General features: G+C 52.9%; 1 protein-coding gene across 1 annotated transcript in view; it reads right to left on the minus strand.

Moving 5' to 3' along the window:
- Positions 1–14,292, minus strand: part of GRIN1 (glutamate receptor, ionotropic, N-methyl D-aspartate 1) — a gene marked incomplete at both ends in the record, with an annotated part of 22,677 nt that extends 8,385 nt beyond the window's left edge. The window contains 5 exons of the mRNA XM_010294640.1: positions 322–443; positions 1,015–1,115; positions 1,869–1,931; positions 6,498–6,674; positions 14,158–14,292. Of these exons, the coding sequence (XP_010292942.1) occupies positions 322–443; positions 1,015–1,115; positions 1,869–1,931; positions 6,498–6,674; positions 14,158–14,292 (598 nt within the window). The remainder of the gene's footprint in view (positions 1–321; positions 444–1,014; positions 1,116–1,868; positions 1,932–6,497; positions 6,675–14,157) is intronic.
- Positions 14,293–16,105: the final 1,813 nt, after the last annotated feature.

The following is a 16,105-nucleotide window of genomic DNA, read 5'->3' on the forward strand; positions in this document are numbered from 1 at the left end:
ACGTGGACTGCTGACCCTGTGCCCCATCCCCATTGCGTCGCCCAAGCCTTTCCCCCCCGGTGACGGTCAGCTTGCAAAGCGCCAGTGAGCTGGATTTGGGGCATGGCAGCGTGGCCGAGGCTGCCGGACTGCTGTTTCCCCGTGTGGGCAAAGGGAGCGGAGAGCAATGTGTGGGACCCTCCGCTGGCTTGGGACCACCATGGCATCGCGTTCCCCCAGCCCAAGGGGTCCCCGGGAGGGCAGGTGCCGCTCGTCCCAGCTCTGAGCAGGCTCCTCCAAGCCTGGCTGACAGCAGGACGGGTGCCTCCGGTGGGTGCCTACCATCAGGGGCGTAACGCAGGGCATTGCCCGATATCTCCCGTTCCCCCACCAGCCACACGTAGCCGGAGCCCGTCATATTGAGCATGGCTGCTGATCTGTACACCGTGGCCGCATCATCCTCACTGCAACGAGAAGAAGGGAACGGCAATGTGGCTCCAGGTGCCAGATGGCCCCTTTTCTCCTGTATCAGATCCCAACGGGGTGGCAGCACCAGGAAAAATGCATCCCCAGGCAGCCCTCCTCTGCTAACTGGTTCTCCTGGGCAATGGCTAATTCCTTGATGCAATGGGAACCTTTCTCTCAGCTTCATCACCCAGCACTGCTGAGCCTCTGCAAATCTGGCCCATCCCTGACCGCTCCCCGTCTATAGGCGTGGGGGCAATAAGACTCCCCTCCTTCACAGGTGGATCAGGATGCACCGTCGGTAACTCCTGCAGCTTCTGCAGCTCCCAACGCTTTGCAGGACAGCCAGACATCTCAGCCATGCCCATGACTGCAAGCTCGCCGGCCAGCAGCACACACAGCACAGCACCCCCCACCTGCCTGGGACGTGGGGCTTTATGTGGGTTTTCTCTCACACTCCTTGAGAGGACGACGAGCCCCAAATCTGCACTGGCTCCAGCGCTCGGCAGCGCTGCGAAAGGGAGAGTGGGGAAATCAGAGCAGGGAGGGGAAGGGATGGCTCTGCCTTACCTGGCAGAAAGGATGATGACACGAGCCTCCAGCTCCTTAGCCTCCAGCAGCAGCGACGTCACGTTTTTGGTTCCGGGGTCAAACTGAAGGACTTTCTCAGCCTGTGATTAGTGTGAGCAAAGCTGGTTAGTGTGGGAGCCCCAGGACTGCTTGTGAGAGCCATGCTATCTAGAAAAGGGTCAAGAGAATTCATTAAACTGCACAAAAGTCTGCTAAATAAGGTTGGTTATAGCTATTTTTTTTCTTTTTTCTTTTCTTTTCTTTCTTTTCTTTCTTTCCTTCCTTCCTTTCCTTTAAGGTTTTGGCTTTTTTGGTATCTTTTTTTGCACTGTGCATGCAAACTGAAGTCAATCAAGACCCAAAAAGAGGCGTGCATTGTACAGGAAAGAGAAAAAGGCTTTGAAATGCAATTGAAAACTCAAACGAGTGTTGTTTTTCAAAAACATGGGAAATGAAAAAAACATATTGCACAGGGTTAACCTTTGGGAGTAGAAGTGAGCAACTTACACCAAGGAACCGTTTCCTTTGGGGAGGAAAGGGGGTTGGTTCAACTTTCCAAAAAAAAAAAAAAAAAACTTGCAAGTTAATTACTGGTTCACATGCATGTTTCAAAAAGAAATCCTTCCAGGGTCAGCTGGCTAGGTTTCCATTCTCAAGTCCAAACCAAACTATCTCAACATAAAAACGTGCTACCAAGGAACAAAGTCATGGAATCTTTTTTTTTCTTTCTTTTCTTTTCTTTTCTTTTTTTCTCTTTCTCTTTTTTTTTTTCTTTTTTATTTTTCTGGTGGCTGTGGCTATTTTTCATTTGCTAGTTAGGTTGGTGGGCGGCGTGCATTTCCATGCATATATACCTTGGGTCCTCGCTTGTTGTCATAGGAAAGTTGGTCGAGGTTTTCATAGTTCCTTTTTTTACTCTGATGAATAATGTGCACAGAGAAAATATGTAGACACAGAAGAATATTATAAACAGTTGAAAATGACGTGTAGTAAAGCAATCCAACATCCACCTCCTCCTCCACTGTTTGCTAAAGGGTCTCTATAACGCTGGAGCTCGCAAAAACCACTATCAGGAGAGAGTGCCTCAGCTCTCACGGGAGCATCAGGGTGCAAAGCCGTATCGGTTAGAGCAAGCCTGAGTGTCACAGCTGTTGTGGTGCAGTTGCATTTTCCTTGTGGGACTAGGGAATTCTTCAGCAAGAATTTTTTATCTTAAACTCAGAAGCAATCTACGCATCTCTAAGGGCCTAAGTGGTGGGATTTCCATGGAATTACTGTGGAAGTAAAGGACAAAATGTTGTGTACGGAAAGTGCTGGATAAATGCAAACTGTTACAGTTAAGAGTATTAGCGTTACTACTGTCACTATTATCATTAGAATCCTGTTCAACCTAACAGAGTTCACAGCAAGTGAGGTGTCTCAGCTGAACTTCTCACCTCCTGCAAGGAGGTAGCAGCTTTTTGGAGCTCTGTTGCCATCCAAAAGACAAAGAAAAAGCTCTCTACATCCCGTGTTGGTTCAAAGCGTGGCGATATGAAGCAATGGTGATCATGGGATGACACTGCAGCTTTTACCTGGTGCTTGGGGAGGGCTGAGAATACCTCGTGGCTCTGCGGCGCACCGGTGGCCCTGGGAGGTGCAGCTGCTGGAGACCACGGCGCCCATAACTTGGCCCTACGTGTGGCTAGTGGGGTTCACTGCTTGGTGGTCTCCATGCTGCTGGCTGGAGCATCGCATCTGGACTAGGGGCAGGTGGGTCAGCGTGCACTGACCCTGCAGATAACGGACCGGAGCAGAGAGCCTGCTCCTCCCCTTGTCTCCTGCCTGAGCCACTTCTGCTGCTTGGCCCCAAAGGGGCCAGGGGCATGAAACCTACTTCTGGAGGTTTCCTCTCCTCCAGGCAGCGTGCTGAGGGTCAACAGCCTCTGCTCTCAGGAGCCTTGACTCTGCAGCAGCATGCACAGAGCTCCGTGGATCTTCGTGGGAGCAGCCCCTGTGGTCAGGCCAATAACATCAACCTGATAGTGCCTGCAGGATAGTGCTTGGCAGGTTTTGGTGGGACATAGTCTGACCTCTTCTTCTTGGCCCCGTCCCACCCCAGCTGGGCATCCCTGATCTGTGTGTACGGAGTACAGGACACGGCTCTATTGCAATCTCCATTTCGCAGCATCTTATGGCAGTGGCAACTGATCCCTGCCAGGAACCCGACCTTTGCACCCCGGTAACGCAAGGGTTCATGTTCCCAGGTTGCTCCTTAGGCAGCTAGGTTTTATCTCTGCATCTTGCTTTCCAAACTAAATAGCTTGCCTCTTCCTGAGCACTCAGACCAGTCTTTGGCAGGACACTTTGCCAGGATTCCTTTCTGTGCAGCTGTGTGATCTTTCCTTTCTTCTCCTTGGGCACAGCCTGACAGGTTTTTCATTGCTCAAAGAAGTTGAGTCCTTGCAAGGGAAAGTATCTGAAGAGGCAAAATCTGCTTGGAGCCCAGGTCTGCCTTCACTTCTGATGACGTCCATGGTGAGGATTTCTCCAATGGCCTCTTAGAGTCTGCTGAGAGCGCAGTGAGACCTGGAGTAACAACTGCCTCCAAGGAGAGCAGAGCTGCAGCAGGACAGCATGAATATTCTCCAGTGATGAGATATTGGCCACTTTTCCCCAGGCATTCTCAATTTAGCCAGAAAGTTGGTCATCCATCTTGCAGCTTCCAGCCACAAATCACCTTATGTGCCTGGGATGTGCTGGTGCCTGGACCCAGGCTGGTCAACAAAGTGAAGCAGAGTCTTGGGTGCAGCAAAGCTGGACCTTATGGCACCCGATCACCTCGGCCTCTCGCTGTCTCTATCCCTATTGCCAGAACTAGACCAGTGATGTGTCCTCTCTCTCCTATTTTTCTGTGTGGTCCTGCAGCCCTTCCCTGATTCTCAGCCCATGTTTCACACAGGGACCCACAAATTCAAAATTAACTTTCCACCATGTTCTCCAGCATTCACTCAAAAAATTACCACTTTCATGAGCGCCACTGTCCCAGAGAAAGGGAGCCAGCACACCAGGGACCTGCCACCTCTGTCATGGACCAACTCTGACTTTCACAGCATCTGGCACCCGAGCAGCGTGGGTGCAGTTGTGGCCTGCCCAGAGGAATGAGCAGAGCTGTATTGGGATGAAGCAGTAGCTCCAGGCTGAGAGTTACTGCAGGCAGACCCAAGACAAGGCTAGCACGGGGGGTGCGCCAGGGCTAGCCAGCCTGGCCCAAGTGCTGGGCTCCGAACACCTGCTTGAAGTGCAAATCCATGCAATGGTGCCTGAGTGACACCCAGGGCCGGCGCAGCCTCCAGAGGAGGAGCCATGGTCAGATCCAAGAGCTCAGGTGGGCAGGTGAGCCTCTGACCCATAGCAGATCCCCCAGGTCCTCAGGGGCTGTGATCCAAGCCTTGAAGAGGTTAAGAGCAGGTCTCCTGCCTGCTCTCTCCCCAAGGCCCAGGCTGCCCTTGAGGAGGTTGGGCAGGGGTCCAGGATACCACTTCACGGCATGAAGAGAGTCAGCACACCGGTGATTAGAAGAGCCATTAGACAGCAGAAGAGATTGAGGAAGACAGGAAAACCACAACAGGGGTACCTACCACCTTCAAGACCAGTCAGACCAATCAGTTTGACCAGACTAAGCTCCTCAAAAGAAAAAGGAACAAGATGCAGTGGTGCACCCCACGGGGAGGTCAAGGTGACCTACCATCACAGAGCACGTGCCCCAGGCTGGAGGATGGCCAGGACATTTGCAGTAGCCCAGTGGCTGCCAGGGAACACCAAGACGTATTGTAGATGCAGTGCAAATGTGGGGCGGGCCTGCGTTCAGACCTTCCCTCCTCCTTTCAAACCCCAGATCTCAAAGACTTTCCTGTAGGATGGGCAGGCTGAAGAAGAAATACACCCTGTGTCTGGGAGCATTGCATGGAGCAAGCAGGGAGTGGAGGCATGAGAGGGAGCAGCAAAAGGAGATGCACAGAAGCTGCAGGAAAACAGAAAGTGGAAATCAAAAGATGCAAGGAGAAGGACGACAGATTGGCAGTGGGAACAACCTTTCCACCCCTCCCTGGGTGAGAGACACTGTACTGGGAAGAGGCTTTGGGGAGACATACTGGCTTGCTGCCACCCAGCGGGAAGCTGCCTTCGGAGGCAGGAGGATCTCACCATGGCTGGTGGCACACCAGTGTTTCCTGATGGCCTAGGATGCAGCAAGGATGAAACTTCCTGGAAACCACCACCAAAGCCAAAAGCCTGTTGGTCAGTGTGGCTTGTGCTAGCTTGCACCGCTGCACCATTGTTCCTCCAGTGGCTTGACAAGAGGTGATGAAGAGCAGTGGCCGGCTGCTCTCACTGGTCTCTCAGTTCAGCTGCCAACTCCAAGCACACGAATGGCCACATCTCCTCAACAGCCAACTGCCAAATGTCCAGCAGCTGCTGGTGGGGCTGGAGAAGAGCAGGTTGTGGTCCCTGCCTGTGACCCAGGAGGGAGCAGCCAGGAACGGGTGCCTGCCCTGATGTTGCTGGAGACTTGGAGGCGGGCTCGGACTCTGCCCACCTGAAGGGGACCTCAGCCTGCCCTGGGCAGGAGGACATGCTGGGACTTCACCCCGTAGGGCAGGAGGTCGTTCCTTGCCTTCCAGACAGGCACCTGCCTGTCGAGCACTGCAGCTGAGTGACTCCCTGTGCTCGTCCCTGCTTGGCTTGGACGCTTGCTCGGTCCTTTTACTCAACGGCAGCAGGTCTATGGTAGTCCTTCTGAATTTCTAGCAGGCTCGGGGACCTGCCCTGCCTCCCTGCTGCCCCGGGTGGCCCTGAGTGCAGGTGCAGTGCACCTCCTCGATAAAGCTGCTCCCGCCAGCCACAACCGCCCTCTTGTAACAGCATGGGGTGTCAGGAAAGCAGCGTTTGGCATGTGCTTCAATGGAGATGGGAACGGGGGCGTCAGCCTGCAGCCGCAGAGCTGACAGCTTTATAGAGAGGGTGCATTATACCTCCGTGCACCAACGCGCCGGCTGCCCTTGCCCCTCCTAAGCCGCTAAGGTGAGCTCCGTTTAGCCAATTCAGAAGCTGCTTTTCGGGGTTGGTTTGGCACTGCTGGGTCTGCCTGGCCCCTGGGCGGCTGTAACAGGGCAGGTGCTTCCCTAAGCTGAGCGACTGGTCCTCTCCTTAGGTGGGAATCTTGGGCGAGGCATTTGCAGAGCTCCAGGTTATCCTTCCCTTCATTTTGTAGTCGATTTACATGTAGGAGATTTTGACCATGGCAAAGCAAGTGAAATGAATAAAGTACAAAGTTCTGTCAGGTACTAGTCAGACACTGTTGATGCTTTAAGCATGTTAGCCATGTTACAATGGAAAGAAAAGGTGTTTTACATACAGAAATCTACATACATACAACAGCCCAAGACTTCTAGTTTTGTTGTTGTTGCTTAAACAAAGCTACAAGACAATGTTCAGGAACTGACCTTGGACTCTCTCTCCTCCAGGAGGGTCTCCAGCTTCTTTTGTGCAGCACGACCTTCGTGGTCGTCACTGACTATCAGAATGACGTGATTCCAGTTGAAGACTCTCATCATCTCAAACCAGACATTGGCCTGGTGAGAGTATGGTGGGACCGTGCGCAAAAAGGACAGGTGGATGCTCTGCAAGGAAGAACAAGAACTAAACATAGACTGGTTGGGTCATCAGCCAGGGTGCATCGCGGGGACCGGGCAGGTTTGCAGGGACGGGACTGGGATCGCAAGGGCAAAGAGGCAGAGCAGCAATTTTCAGTAGACCTCTGGTTTGCACACCTGGAGCTAGCCTCTGGGACCTGCACTCCTTTCTTCTGGCGGAGAAGCAAACCCTGGCTACCATTTCGTACCTCTCTGTGGTTAATCCCGCGCATGGCAGAGGGGTTTTTTACTCTGTGGTCTGTAAACATGTGGTGAAGAAAAGCCCATCCAGCAACTAACTCTCAGCAACGTTCAGCGCAAACATAGCCTTTTCTCTTGACTTTTTGAAAATATTACAGAGCAAAGGACATCAAAAAGAAAACAAATTCCCTTCAGAGAGCAACAAGGAACAGCGGCAGGTACACACAGGTATATACTAATTATTTGTCATGAGAGAGGTTCAGAAAAGCAGTTTTATACTCTGCTCTTTGGCTGTTTCTAGGTCAGCTTGTTCTGCAGCAGCACACAGGAGGCAGCCCTGGACTCATGCCCCAGCTAACCTATCTGATTTGGTTAAAGACATCATTATGGTTGGATGACTGAGCAATAGCAGTTCCAGCCTAATTAAGTACAGCACTCTTAGGGGAGAAATTGGACCAAAATCTGTAGCTGACAGAGAGGTTTCAAAAAATGCAGCTTTTCCAAAAGGCCCTAGAGTGAAATATTAGAAAATGAAAGTGCTTATGCTCAGCATTGGCTGCGACTTGAGAAACCAGCTACATGCTGGAGGAAGGCACAAGTCTGAACAGGAGAGGACAAAAGGGAAAGCACCATAATATTTCTTTTTGTAAGGCTGAGATGGTCATCTGGACCAAACACGGCATGTCCAGACCTGCTCATCCAGAGACCAGACCCAGCACAGGTCAAAAATGTCCTGAAAGGGCCAGAGTAATCCATGCTGGATGGGAAAAGGTGTCATGTCCACCAGGGACCTGTGCAGGAGGAACAGGCAGACCAGATAATGTCTTTTCCTCACACTCAGCATGGTGATAACGTCAAACCGAACCATGCAACATATAGAAAATAGTGCAAAACCCCTGTCATGGTCAAGTCCGTCCCCGGGACAGCAGTTCTGTTCTGCTGAGCCCTGGCCCAAAACACAGAAGTGATGGAGGCAGCAGCAAAAACACCAAAGCACTGGAAATATTTCCTAGTTACTGAAGAGACTGAGAAGAACTGTGGATATTTAATCAAAGGAGGAAACGAACCAGGAGAGCCGTAGCAAGCGTCTCAGAGCGGCGGTTTTGTATGACTGGTACATACACGAAGATTACACGAAGAGCAAGAGAAACGCAGCTCACCCCACAAGCCCAGTACTAGTCAAGGAGATCGGGAAGAAGCCCCGTAGGGACAAACAACGGAAGGACAACTACGGGCTCCACACCAACACGGTGCTCAAGCTCTCTTTGGAGTCAGCAGAGGTGCCCAGGTATTTCCAGGTGCAGCTCCACAGCTTGGGCCAGGGGCGCACAATATGGGTCTGAGCATTTTAAATTTTTAATCCCTGAGTATTTTTAATTGGTTTAAAGAAACCCAGGGAAAATGGAAATGGAAAACACAAAATCAGAAGAGAGGAAAGAAATTTTAAAAAGAACAGAATAGTTAATAGTAAAAAAAAAATCAGAAAAATACATCAAAATTCTAACTTGAAATTACTTCAATACCTTTTTGAAATGAAAACATCTTTGAAATTTCAATATATGGCATCAAATTATTTTCTAGTTTCCCAGCTAGCTTGCAAAAATGTTGTTTAAACTGATCATGCCTTTCTTTAGTGTAAATATATATCGCTAGGTTCAGATGAACAAATTTTACTGCAAAGTTGTTGGAGACCAACTTGGTTTAGGAGTTTGGCCAAATTTGCTTTCTGAGGTGGTGTCAAAAGGGTCATGGACTTGCTATGATGGCATCTCAGCTCCCGGATTACAGAACTGTAGTTTTTAAATAGGATAACGAAGAATGACTAATCGCAAATGCTGAGTGTAGATTTCAGGATGAGCACTTGCATTCTGTGCTCAGCTTTCGGAGCACCTGGGACTCCTGAACTCCTCTGCAGGGCCCAAAGATTGGTGGAAAAATGAAAGAAAAGTCCCCCAAAGGTTAACAAGTCCAACTTGTGATGTGCAGAGGCAGCTGAGAACCAGGTTTTGTGCGATTTGGTGACCCCGTCACAGCGTACACGGTGACTTCCCACAGGTCTCTGGTAAATCCCTCCGAAACCCAGCACAGAACTTTCCTGGCCATGCGGCACATGGACACATGGAGCTGTACGGCAAAGTATGTGGATGCAATGATTTATGCATCATAGTTAGCCCATTTTTAGGCAAATAACTGTTCTAAAGACCTGATTCTTCAACACAGCCTCCGTGAGACAACCAGCACCGTATGTCCACTCATGTCAGCCGCACCACTCGTCAGCACTGTCCCTCAGGCTGCGGCAAGTGCTCTAAGTCTGAGCTGCCACGGGTCATAACCCGCTGCCCTCAGATCAGGCACACAGGAAAAAGTGCTCCTAGTTACAAATCAGCAGTTGGCCTTGTAAGATGTTTTGCAGGATTCACATCATTTGCTCTCCGCCGAGTGTGCCTGCTGCCGGCCGGGAGGGCTGGGATGTGAGCGTGGGAATCGCTGACAGCAGCCCTGAGCCCAGAAGAGACTTCCTGCGATATATTCCTATATCCTACCCGAACCCGACTGCTCAGCCTGTGCTTCCTCACTTAATTCTATTCCTGCAGAAAGTCAGTCAATACCGGTTGGGATGGAATCCAGGCTTCCAAGTGGAATCAGCTCAGCAGAAACCCAAGGGCTGGAGCCTAAATGCACTGGGACTGAGTGTGGTTATGAGGCTGGGGACATGTGCTGGGTCAGAACTCTTAGGAACTGCAAATTATTAGTGGTACTGACGTGGCTGATGTGAGTGTGGAGAGGAGCCGAGTTTGAGTGGATCGTGTGTGTGTGTATGCACGTGTGAAAGCAAGGACTCCCTGTATGCATAAATGTCAGCATATACCTGCAGAAAGCATGTGTGTGCATGTACCCATGCAGCAAACGTGCTTGGGTGCTTGAATAGATGCGCACAAAGAGTCTGCACGTGGCCATGCCATGCACGGGCGGGATGTGCACGTGCACAGGGCACGTGCAGGCATGGCTGTGGGGCCACCAGGCAGTGCATGTGTGTCCACATGAGGACCACGTACAGGTCCATGAGTGAAAGGATCGCTGTCGTCTTTACCTCTGCCTGCCTCAGGGCTCATCATAGCTCATGAGCTGGTAGAGTAATTTTTCCTACAGGCTTGAGTAAATGATGTGCTTTTGTTTCATCACCTACAGAAATCATGTGGCCAGCCCCCCTTCCAGCACCGTACTCCAAAACTGAGCTCTCCAGGCAGTTCAAGGAGATCGACAGAGATCCCAGTATATAAAGTTCCCGATAATTTAACAAAAATCATCATCTGGGTATGGAAAAGAAGCCTTGGCCAGTGTCTCCATGGAAGGAGCCTGGGCTGCTCTGTCCCCTGCTCTGTTCAACCTGCCCGCCAGCCAGCACACGTGTTGCTGAGCCCCACCAGAAAGCAGCCTGCCCACCGCCCCGCGTGATAGCTGCAGGCGTGGGAGGGAGCTGAGGTAACTGCAACAGCTTAGGCGAGTTCTGGGAGGGATTTTAGTGGGGGCAGACCTATGGGGAGCTCGGGCACAAATGCATCATCTGCCTTTCCCTGCAGCGCATGGAGGAAAGGGCTTGTCAACCTCTGGGGACCAGCCCAGCACCGCAGCAGCAGCCTTGTGGGGTGGCGGGGCTGCTCTGTCCTCCCCGCAGCTTGAATCCTGAGAGCCTGTCAGGAGGTCTCCTCTGCTGGGATGGGTGGGCTCCACCACTGCCATCAGCACAGGCGTCAGCCCCTCATCGGCTCCGACGCACCGCAGGCCGGCCCTGCTGACGGCTGTGCTGCTCGGCGGTGGCTGTGAAACCCATTCCCGGGGCAAACGCCCCTACATGACGTTAACCAGCCTCTCTGGTCACTTCTTGCAGGTGCCACTGAAGGAGTCCTGACCCTGACCTCAGTCGAGTGCTGCTTCCCACGCTGACTAACACCGATTCTGCTGATCATCGGTGCCAGTGAGACCAGTAATACAGAAAAGTACCCCTCTCAGTGAGCAGTAACCCCTGGGAGGGCATGGAGTGATTATACTGAGACAAAGAAACAGAGGGAAAAGCCATCCCCGGGCCCAGGCTGGAGAGAGAAGGAGACATAGACCTCATTTCAGCCACCAGGACCAGGTGCCAGACATTGAAATGGCTCTCCAAGTGCAGAACAACTAAACTCCATTTTCTATCTCTTTCAGCAGCAGAGCAGGTCTCAGTTAAGAACTGCCCTTGATCCTCCCCTGCACTGCCTCCCCGCCGGGGGATGGTGTGGGGCTCAGCACATGTCCCTTCATCCCCATCACGTAGGTGTGGTCCCACATGGTGGTGATGAACGGCACCAGACCTTCGTGGCTCTTGAGCTATGCATTTCCCCATGAGCTTTGCTCTCACGCTGTCCGTGTCATTTCATATTTCTCATATTGCCAAGATGTCAATGTCATCTCATTTTTTCAGCTGAGATGCAAAAGAGATATGAATACCCCAATGACACATGGGAAACAGAAGCACTAAAGCAATAGTCCAGCCTGTCCGTTCAGGGGGCCCAGCAGGAGAAGGTCAGAGCATGATTTTTGCAATGCTCAGTCCATGAGGACTCCATGAAGGGCTCTCCACAGTGATGGACACCACAGCGATGGACACCACAGTGATGGGTACCGCTCTGCTGCCTTTACTGTGAGACCCTCCCCTCCCCTCCTGCAGTCCTCTGCTCAACCTCACTCAGAGGTGACTGGGATTTCAGACACCCCCTCACCGTGCCGGCAGGACTGTGCTGAATGATGTGAGGATCTCGGTGAAGAAATAGGTAATGGTTTTGTAAGATGTGGGCACAAGGAGGCCAAACAAAAGCTGCCAAGTCAGAGTGCTCAGCTTGATAGCTGCAATACTGTTTCTAGAACAAATAGTTCTTTGAATACTGGGAGCAGTAAAGCTTGCTTCCCTTGGATATCTTTGTTGAAAGATTGGCTACAGCTTGTGGACCGCTGTGCTCGACTGGAGATGCCCCGAGATCATCAAAAGGTACTGAGCAAACCTGTCTGTGCTGAGGTGCATGCCTTTCTCTTCCCAGCAGCTTAGCCTTGGGAGGACCATAATTAACTCTGAGACTTCAACCCCCTGTGAAATTTAGCTAAAATTGGCTGATGCCTTCAAAACCAATCAGGGGCATACACACAAAGTGATTTTACAAGCTTGTTTCCATAGAAACTAAGCTGTAAGATATAATTTCCTGAATTAAAGAAAAAAAAAAGCAAGCTGATCACTGGAAACCAAAAAAAGAACCAGCTGAATGTCCCCGTGTTGCACCAGCCAGCCTGTCCTGCATGAGTGTGCAGAGCCTTGCACCGTCCTGTCCCATGTCTTCACGCCATTTTGCTCCACTGTCCTCCACTCCGCTCCCACCTTTGCTGTCCCCTCCAGCTGCTGCCAGTCCACTGTTCAATGCCCTCACTCCTCTACGCACCCAGTCCCTGCCTTTGCCCCATCTCCTGCCTGCAACTGCCCTCTCTGCATAGTGCTCAAAGTCCTCCAGCCCCTGGACGTCCGGTGGGAAGCAGGCTGGGCATGAGGCCAGCCAGGCAGGAGTGCTGGGAGGGGTGAGACACGCAGTGTGGCCTCCCTGCCGAGTCTCTGCCAGGCAAGTGCTCCCCACAGCCCTGCACCTGCACAACACCCCAAATATTCAGTGGGGAGCATCGCCCTGCCACTGCAGTGGGCTGCCGCTGCTGTGGTGGGTGTCTCCTCCAGCTCGGAAGCGAGCCAGGTCGTTTTTACGGACCACTTTTGCAGAAGGCATGTTTTAAACAGGAAAAAATGTCTGAAGCAGAGTCTGCTGGGGAAGCCTTCACCCCCTCAGGGTGAGCACGCAAATTCAGCACAAGGTCGTGCTGTGGAAAAGGCGGCCAGCTGGGTGGGCATGGCTCTGCTGAGATGAAGCTGGGCTGATAGCATGCAGGGTCTCCTCTCCCCGCCATCGTGTGCACTGTGACAAGGTCCCTCTCTGTGACATTGCTGATCATGACCCATCTCCTCCCCACGGCAGCATGAAACAAAGTCCCCCTGCACATTTCCTACCTGCTGCCTGCCCTCTGCCTTGGTCTGCCAGCTCTGTTATCATCCCTTTCCTTCTGACTGTGCCTGACGGGACCCTCCCAGGGTGTGCGGGTCCTCAGCCCTGCCAGTCATCGCTGCCGTCGCTGCCATGGTCTTGGCTTGCTGGTGTCCTACCATGGTTTTACTTGGTGCGAGATGCCGAGACCTGCTGCTGCTCCAGCCGAGCAGTCTCGCGGGCTGCATCTCTGGGAGCCCCTGCTCCTCCCTCCTGAAATTTGACTTCCTTTAGCGTGTAGGCGGAATGACTATTTTTGCACTGAACATTTGCATTTGTGAATATTCATTTTCCAAGCAAAGGCTGATTCGTGCTTCGGAACAGGCCTGATCTCATCCACTAAGCTCATGCACCTGGACGCAAACCTCCACCGAGGCTGCACTGGCGTGTGGTCCGCCTGGCTCTGCTCAGCTCCTCCTTGTGCTTTTAGTGATCCTGAACTGTCTTTGCAGGTGGGTTGTGAGCTGAGCGCCCGCTGGAAGAGCTGGCCAGGGCAGCATCTCATTGCCCAGGCCAGGGCATTGCTCCCAGCGCCTGCACACAGCAGGACCTCAGCCAGCCTGAATGTCTCCGTGCTTCCGCAGGGACAGCAGACTGTGGTTTGAGACACCGGAATGTAAACCTCTTTCTTGAGTGCTGGCTGGACTGAATGTCATTTAAAGCCTCGGGATAACTTGTCAGTCAATTCTATTACCTCCCCTAACAATATCACATAAACCCAGAGAAGTGAGCACAACCGAACAACCTTCAAGCCCCAGAGAGCTCCTGCCCGATGTACAGGCTCCACTAGGGTCCTCCTTGCCCCTCCACAGGCCCCCCACACCCAGGGAGCACCCAGGACCCCCCAGCTCTCACTAGCAAGCAGGGCAGGAGCTAGTTTGTGCATTTGCCTTGGCTGAAGAGCAGCGAGCCCAGCAGCCTGGCAGAGAAACGCTGCAGAAATCATCCAGCACTATGTAGGTCAACACTGGCAGCTGCGAAAAAATCATGTACGGGGGAATGGTGGAGAGAGAGGGAGCTGCAGGTTTAACTGGAGAGGATGGATGGACAGACAGACACAGAGATAGGCAGGGTAGGCAGGTATCATTAACCCTCCTGAGGGGCCCTCTTGATTTACACCACATGTATGAGGTACTAGACTAGAAACATGCATCAGTTACCTTATCAGAATATATAGACATGCGTGTTGTCAGACCAATGACAGGGATCCTGTAGAAGCCAGCTGTGTATGATACGGGTGTTGGTGTTAGGTGATCGTTGGGAGCAGGAGGGTGGCTAACTAATATTGCATAGACCTGTAGGACAGGATACACGACACAAACATTATTTCACAGGAGCACATCGGCCATCGAGCGTGATTTTTTTTTTTTCCATTTCTTTTCTGCAACGTTAAACACAATAATGGTATTCAAATAGTCGGGAACAGCGAAGCAAGGACTGCACCGGGGAGCGAGGGGTGCTGTGCCGTGGCTCAGGCTGCAGCCCGCGCGGAGGTCATGGGTCTGCTCAGGGTTATATCTTAATGGAAATGCCGTGCCTCCACTTGCTAAACTAATAACTTTCATTTTAATCTGTAGATTAAAGGGAAACATCTCCCTTACAGCCACACTGTGTAATGCGATTTCTTTAACCACACATTTAATACTCGGTTGTAATTCCCCTCCGAGGACTATTACAAACAAAGTGGTCAGCTGGGACTCCGAGCAGGAGAAGGAGCACACAGCCACGGAGCGAATCAGCCATCTGGCCCTGAGCACGCAGCGCAATGAGAAAGCCGGGGGCGGTGGGGGGCAGGAGCTGGGATCTGCCTTCAGCACGCCGGGGCGATGGGGCATGGGGGATCTGGGTTATACCGAAACGGGGAAGGAGGACCTCGGCAAGATCCTGCTGTTATCACAGGGCTGGGATTTCGGTCTCCAGCAGGATCCTATTTTCTGTCAAACCGAGAGGAAGGAGCTGGGTAATCCCTGGGGGATCCTTTGTTACACTAATGCCCTTTCACAGCACAAGGAATGTCCCCAGCTGGCGACAGGTCTCCAGCCAGGGTGAATCAGTGCAAGGACTTTGATGTCTGGGAGGAAATACCACTTCTTCCTCCTGCAAGCATCTGCCCGAGAGCACCAGGGGTGTGTTCTGTGGCGTAGCTGGAGGGACGGCTTGCTAGGATGGGAGAGGAGGATGGAGCATGCCTGAGGAAGGGGACCTGGGGACTGGGTGGAGTGGGAAGAAGGGAAAATCCTGCCGGGCGTTGGGTGGGAGCAAGCTGAGGGTGCAGAGCTAGCTGGGGCAGGGGTTGGAGGCCCTACTATGGGAGAAGGGAAGAATTACTGGGGAAGGGGCTGGGGAGGTCACCTGGGGAGGCAGGAGGAGGGGAGTGCCCTGCGCAGAGGTGCCCGGTGCCATGCTGTGACACGAGGGGCAGGAGAGGACCTGCACCCAGCAGGGCTGGGGGATGGGCCTTGGGGCAGGACCGGGCGCTGGGTTGAGCGGCTGGGGGCCGTGTGGGGGTGAGGGCTGTGCTGTGCCGCACAGCAGCTGACCGACAGGAGCCATTTTGCATGTGCAGGCTCCCAGCCCCTCCTCTGCCTCACAGCCCCCTGCTTGGGCACAGCGCCAGCGAGCGAGGACCCCCACGCTGGGGCCATGGGGTGGGGAGAACCCCTGCATGCTGGAACGGCATGACCACCCCCAGCACCCCGACCCCTCAGCACCCACAGCCCTCGCTGCACCCCGGCTTAGCTGCCCCCGCATCCCACCGCTCACGCAGGGACGTGCGAGCACCTGCAACCCTGCACTGGCCCGGGGCTCGCTGGGGTTTGCCATGAGGACAAGGCTTAGAGGCGGCATGGACACGGGCACCGCCAGCCGCGTTGCTTAAATGGAGCACAGCGAGGGACCCGACTGAGCCTTTGCCCTGCTCCCTGCCAGGCAGGGGGTATCTTCTACAGCCTGCGCTGCGCTTCCTGCCCGGCGCTGCCCGCATCCTCAGGGATGTCTCCAGCCATCCTCCATCTCCACATTGGGATGCTGAGCTGCAAACGTGTCAGCTGTGCACCTCTGGCCCCTCCAGCTCCCCCACCCCTGGCTTTGTGTGTTCCTGGGTGTGCA

This window comes from Phaethon lepturus, unplaced genomic scaffold, assembly GCF_000687285.1.
Source record: "Phaethon lepturus isolate BGI_N335 unplaced genomic scaffold, ASM68728v1 scaffold49589, whole genome shotgun sequence".
NCBI classification, from domain to species: domain Eukaryota; kingdom Metazoa; phylum Chordata; class Aves; order Phaethontiformes; family Phaethontidae; genus Phaethon; species Phaethon lepturus.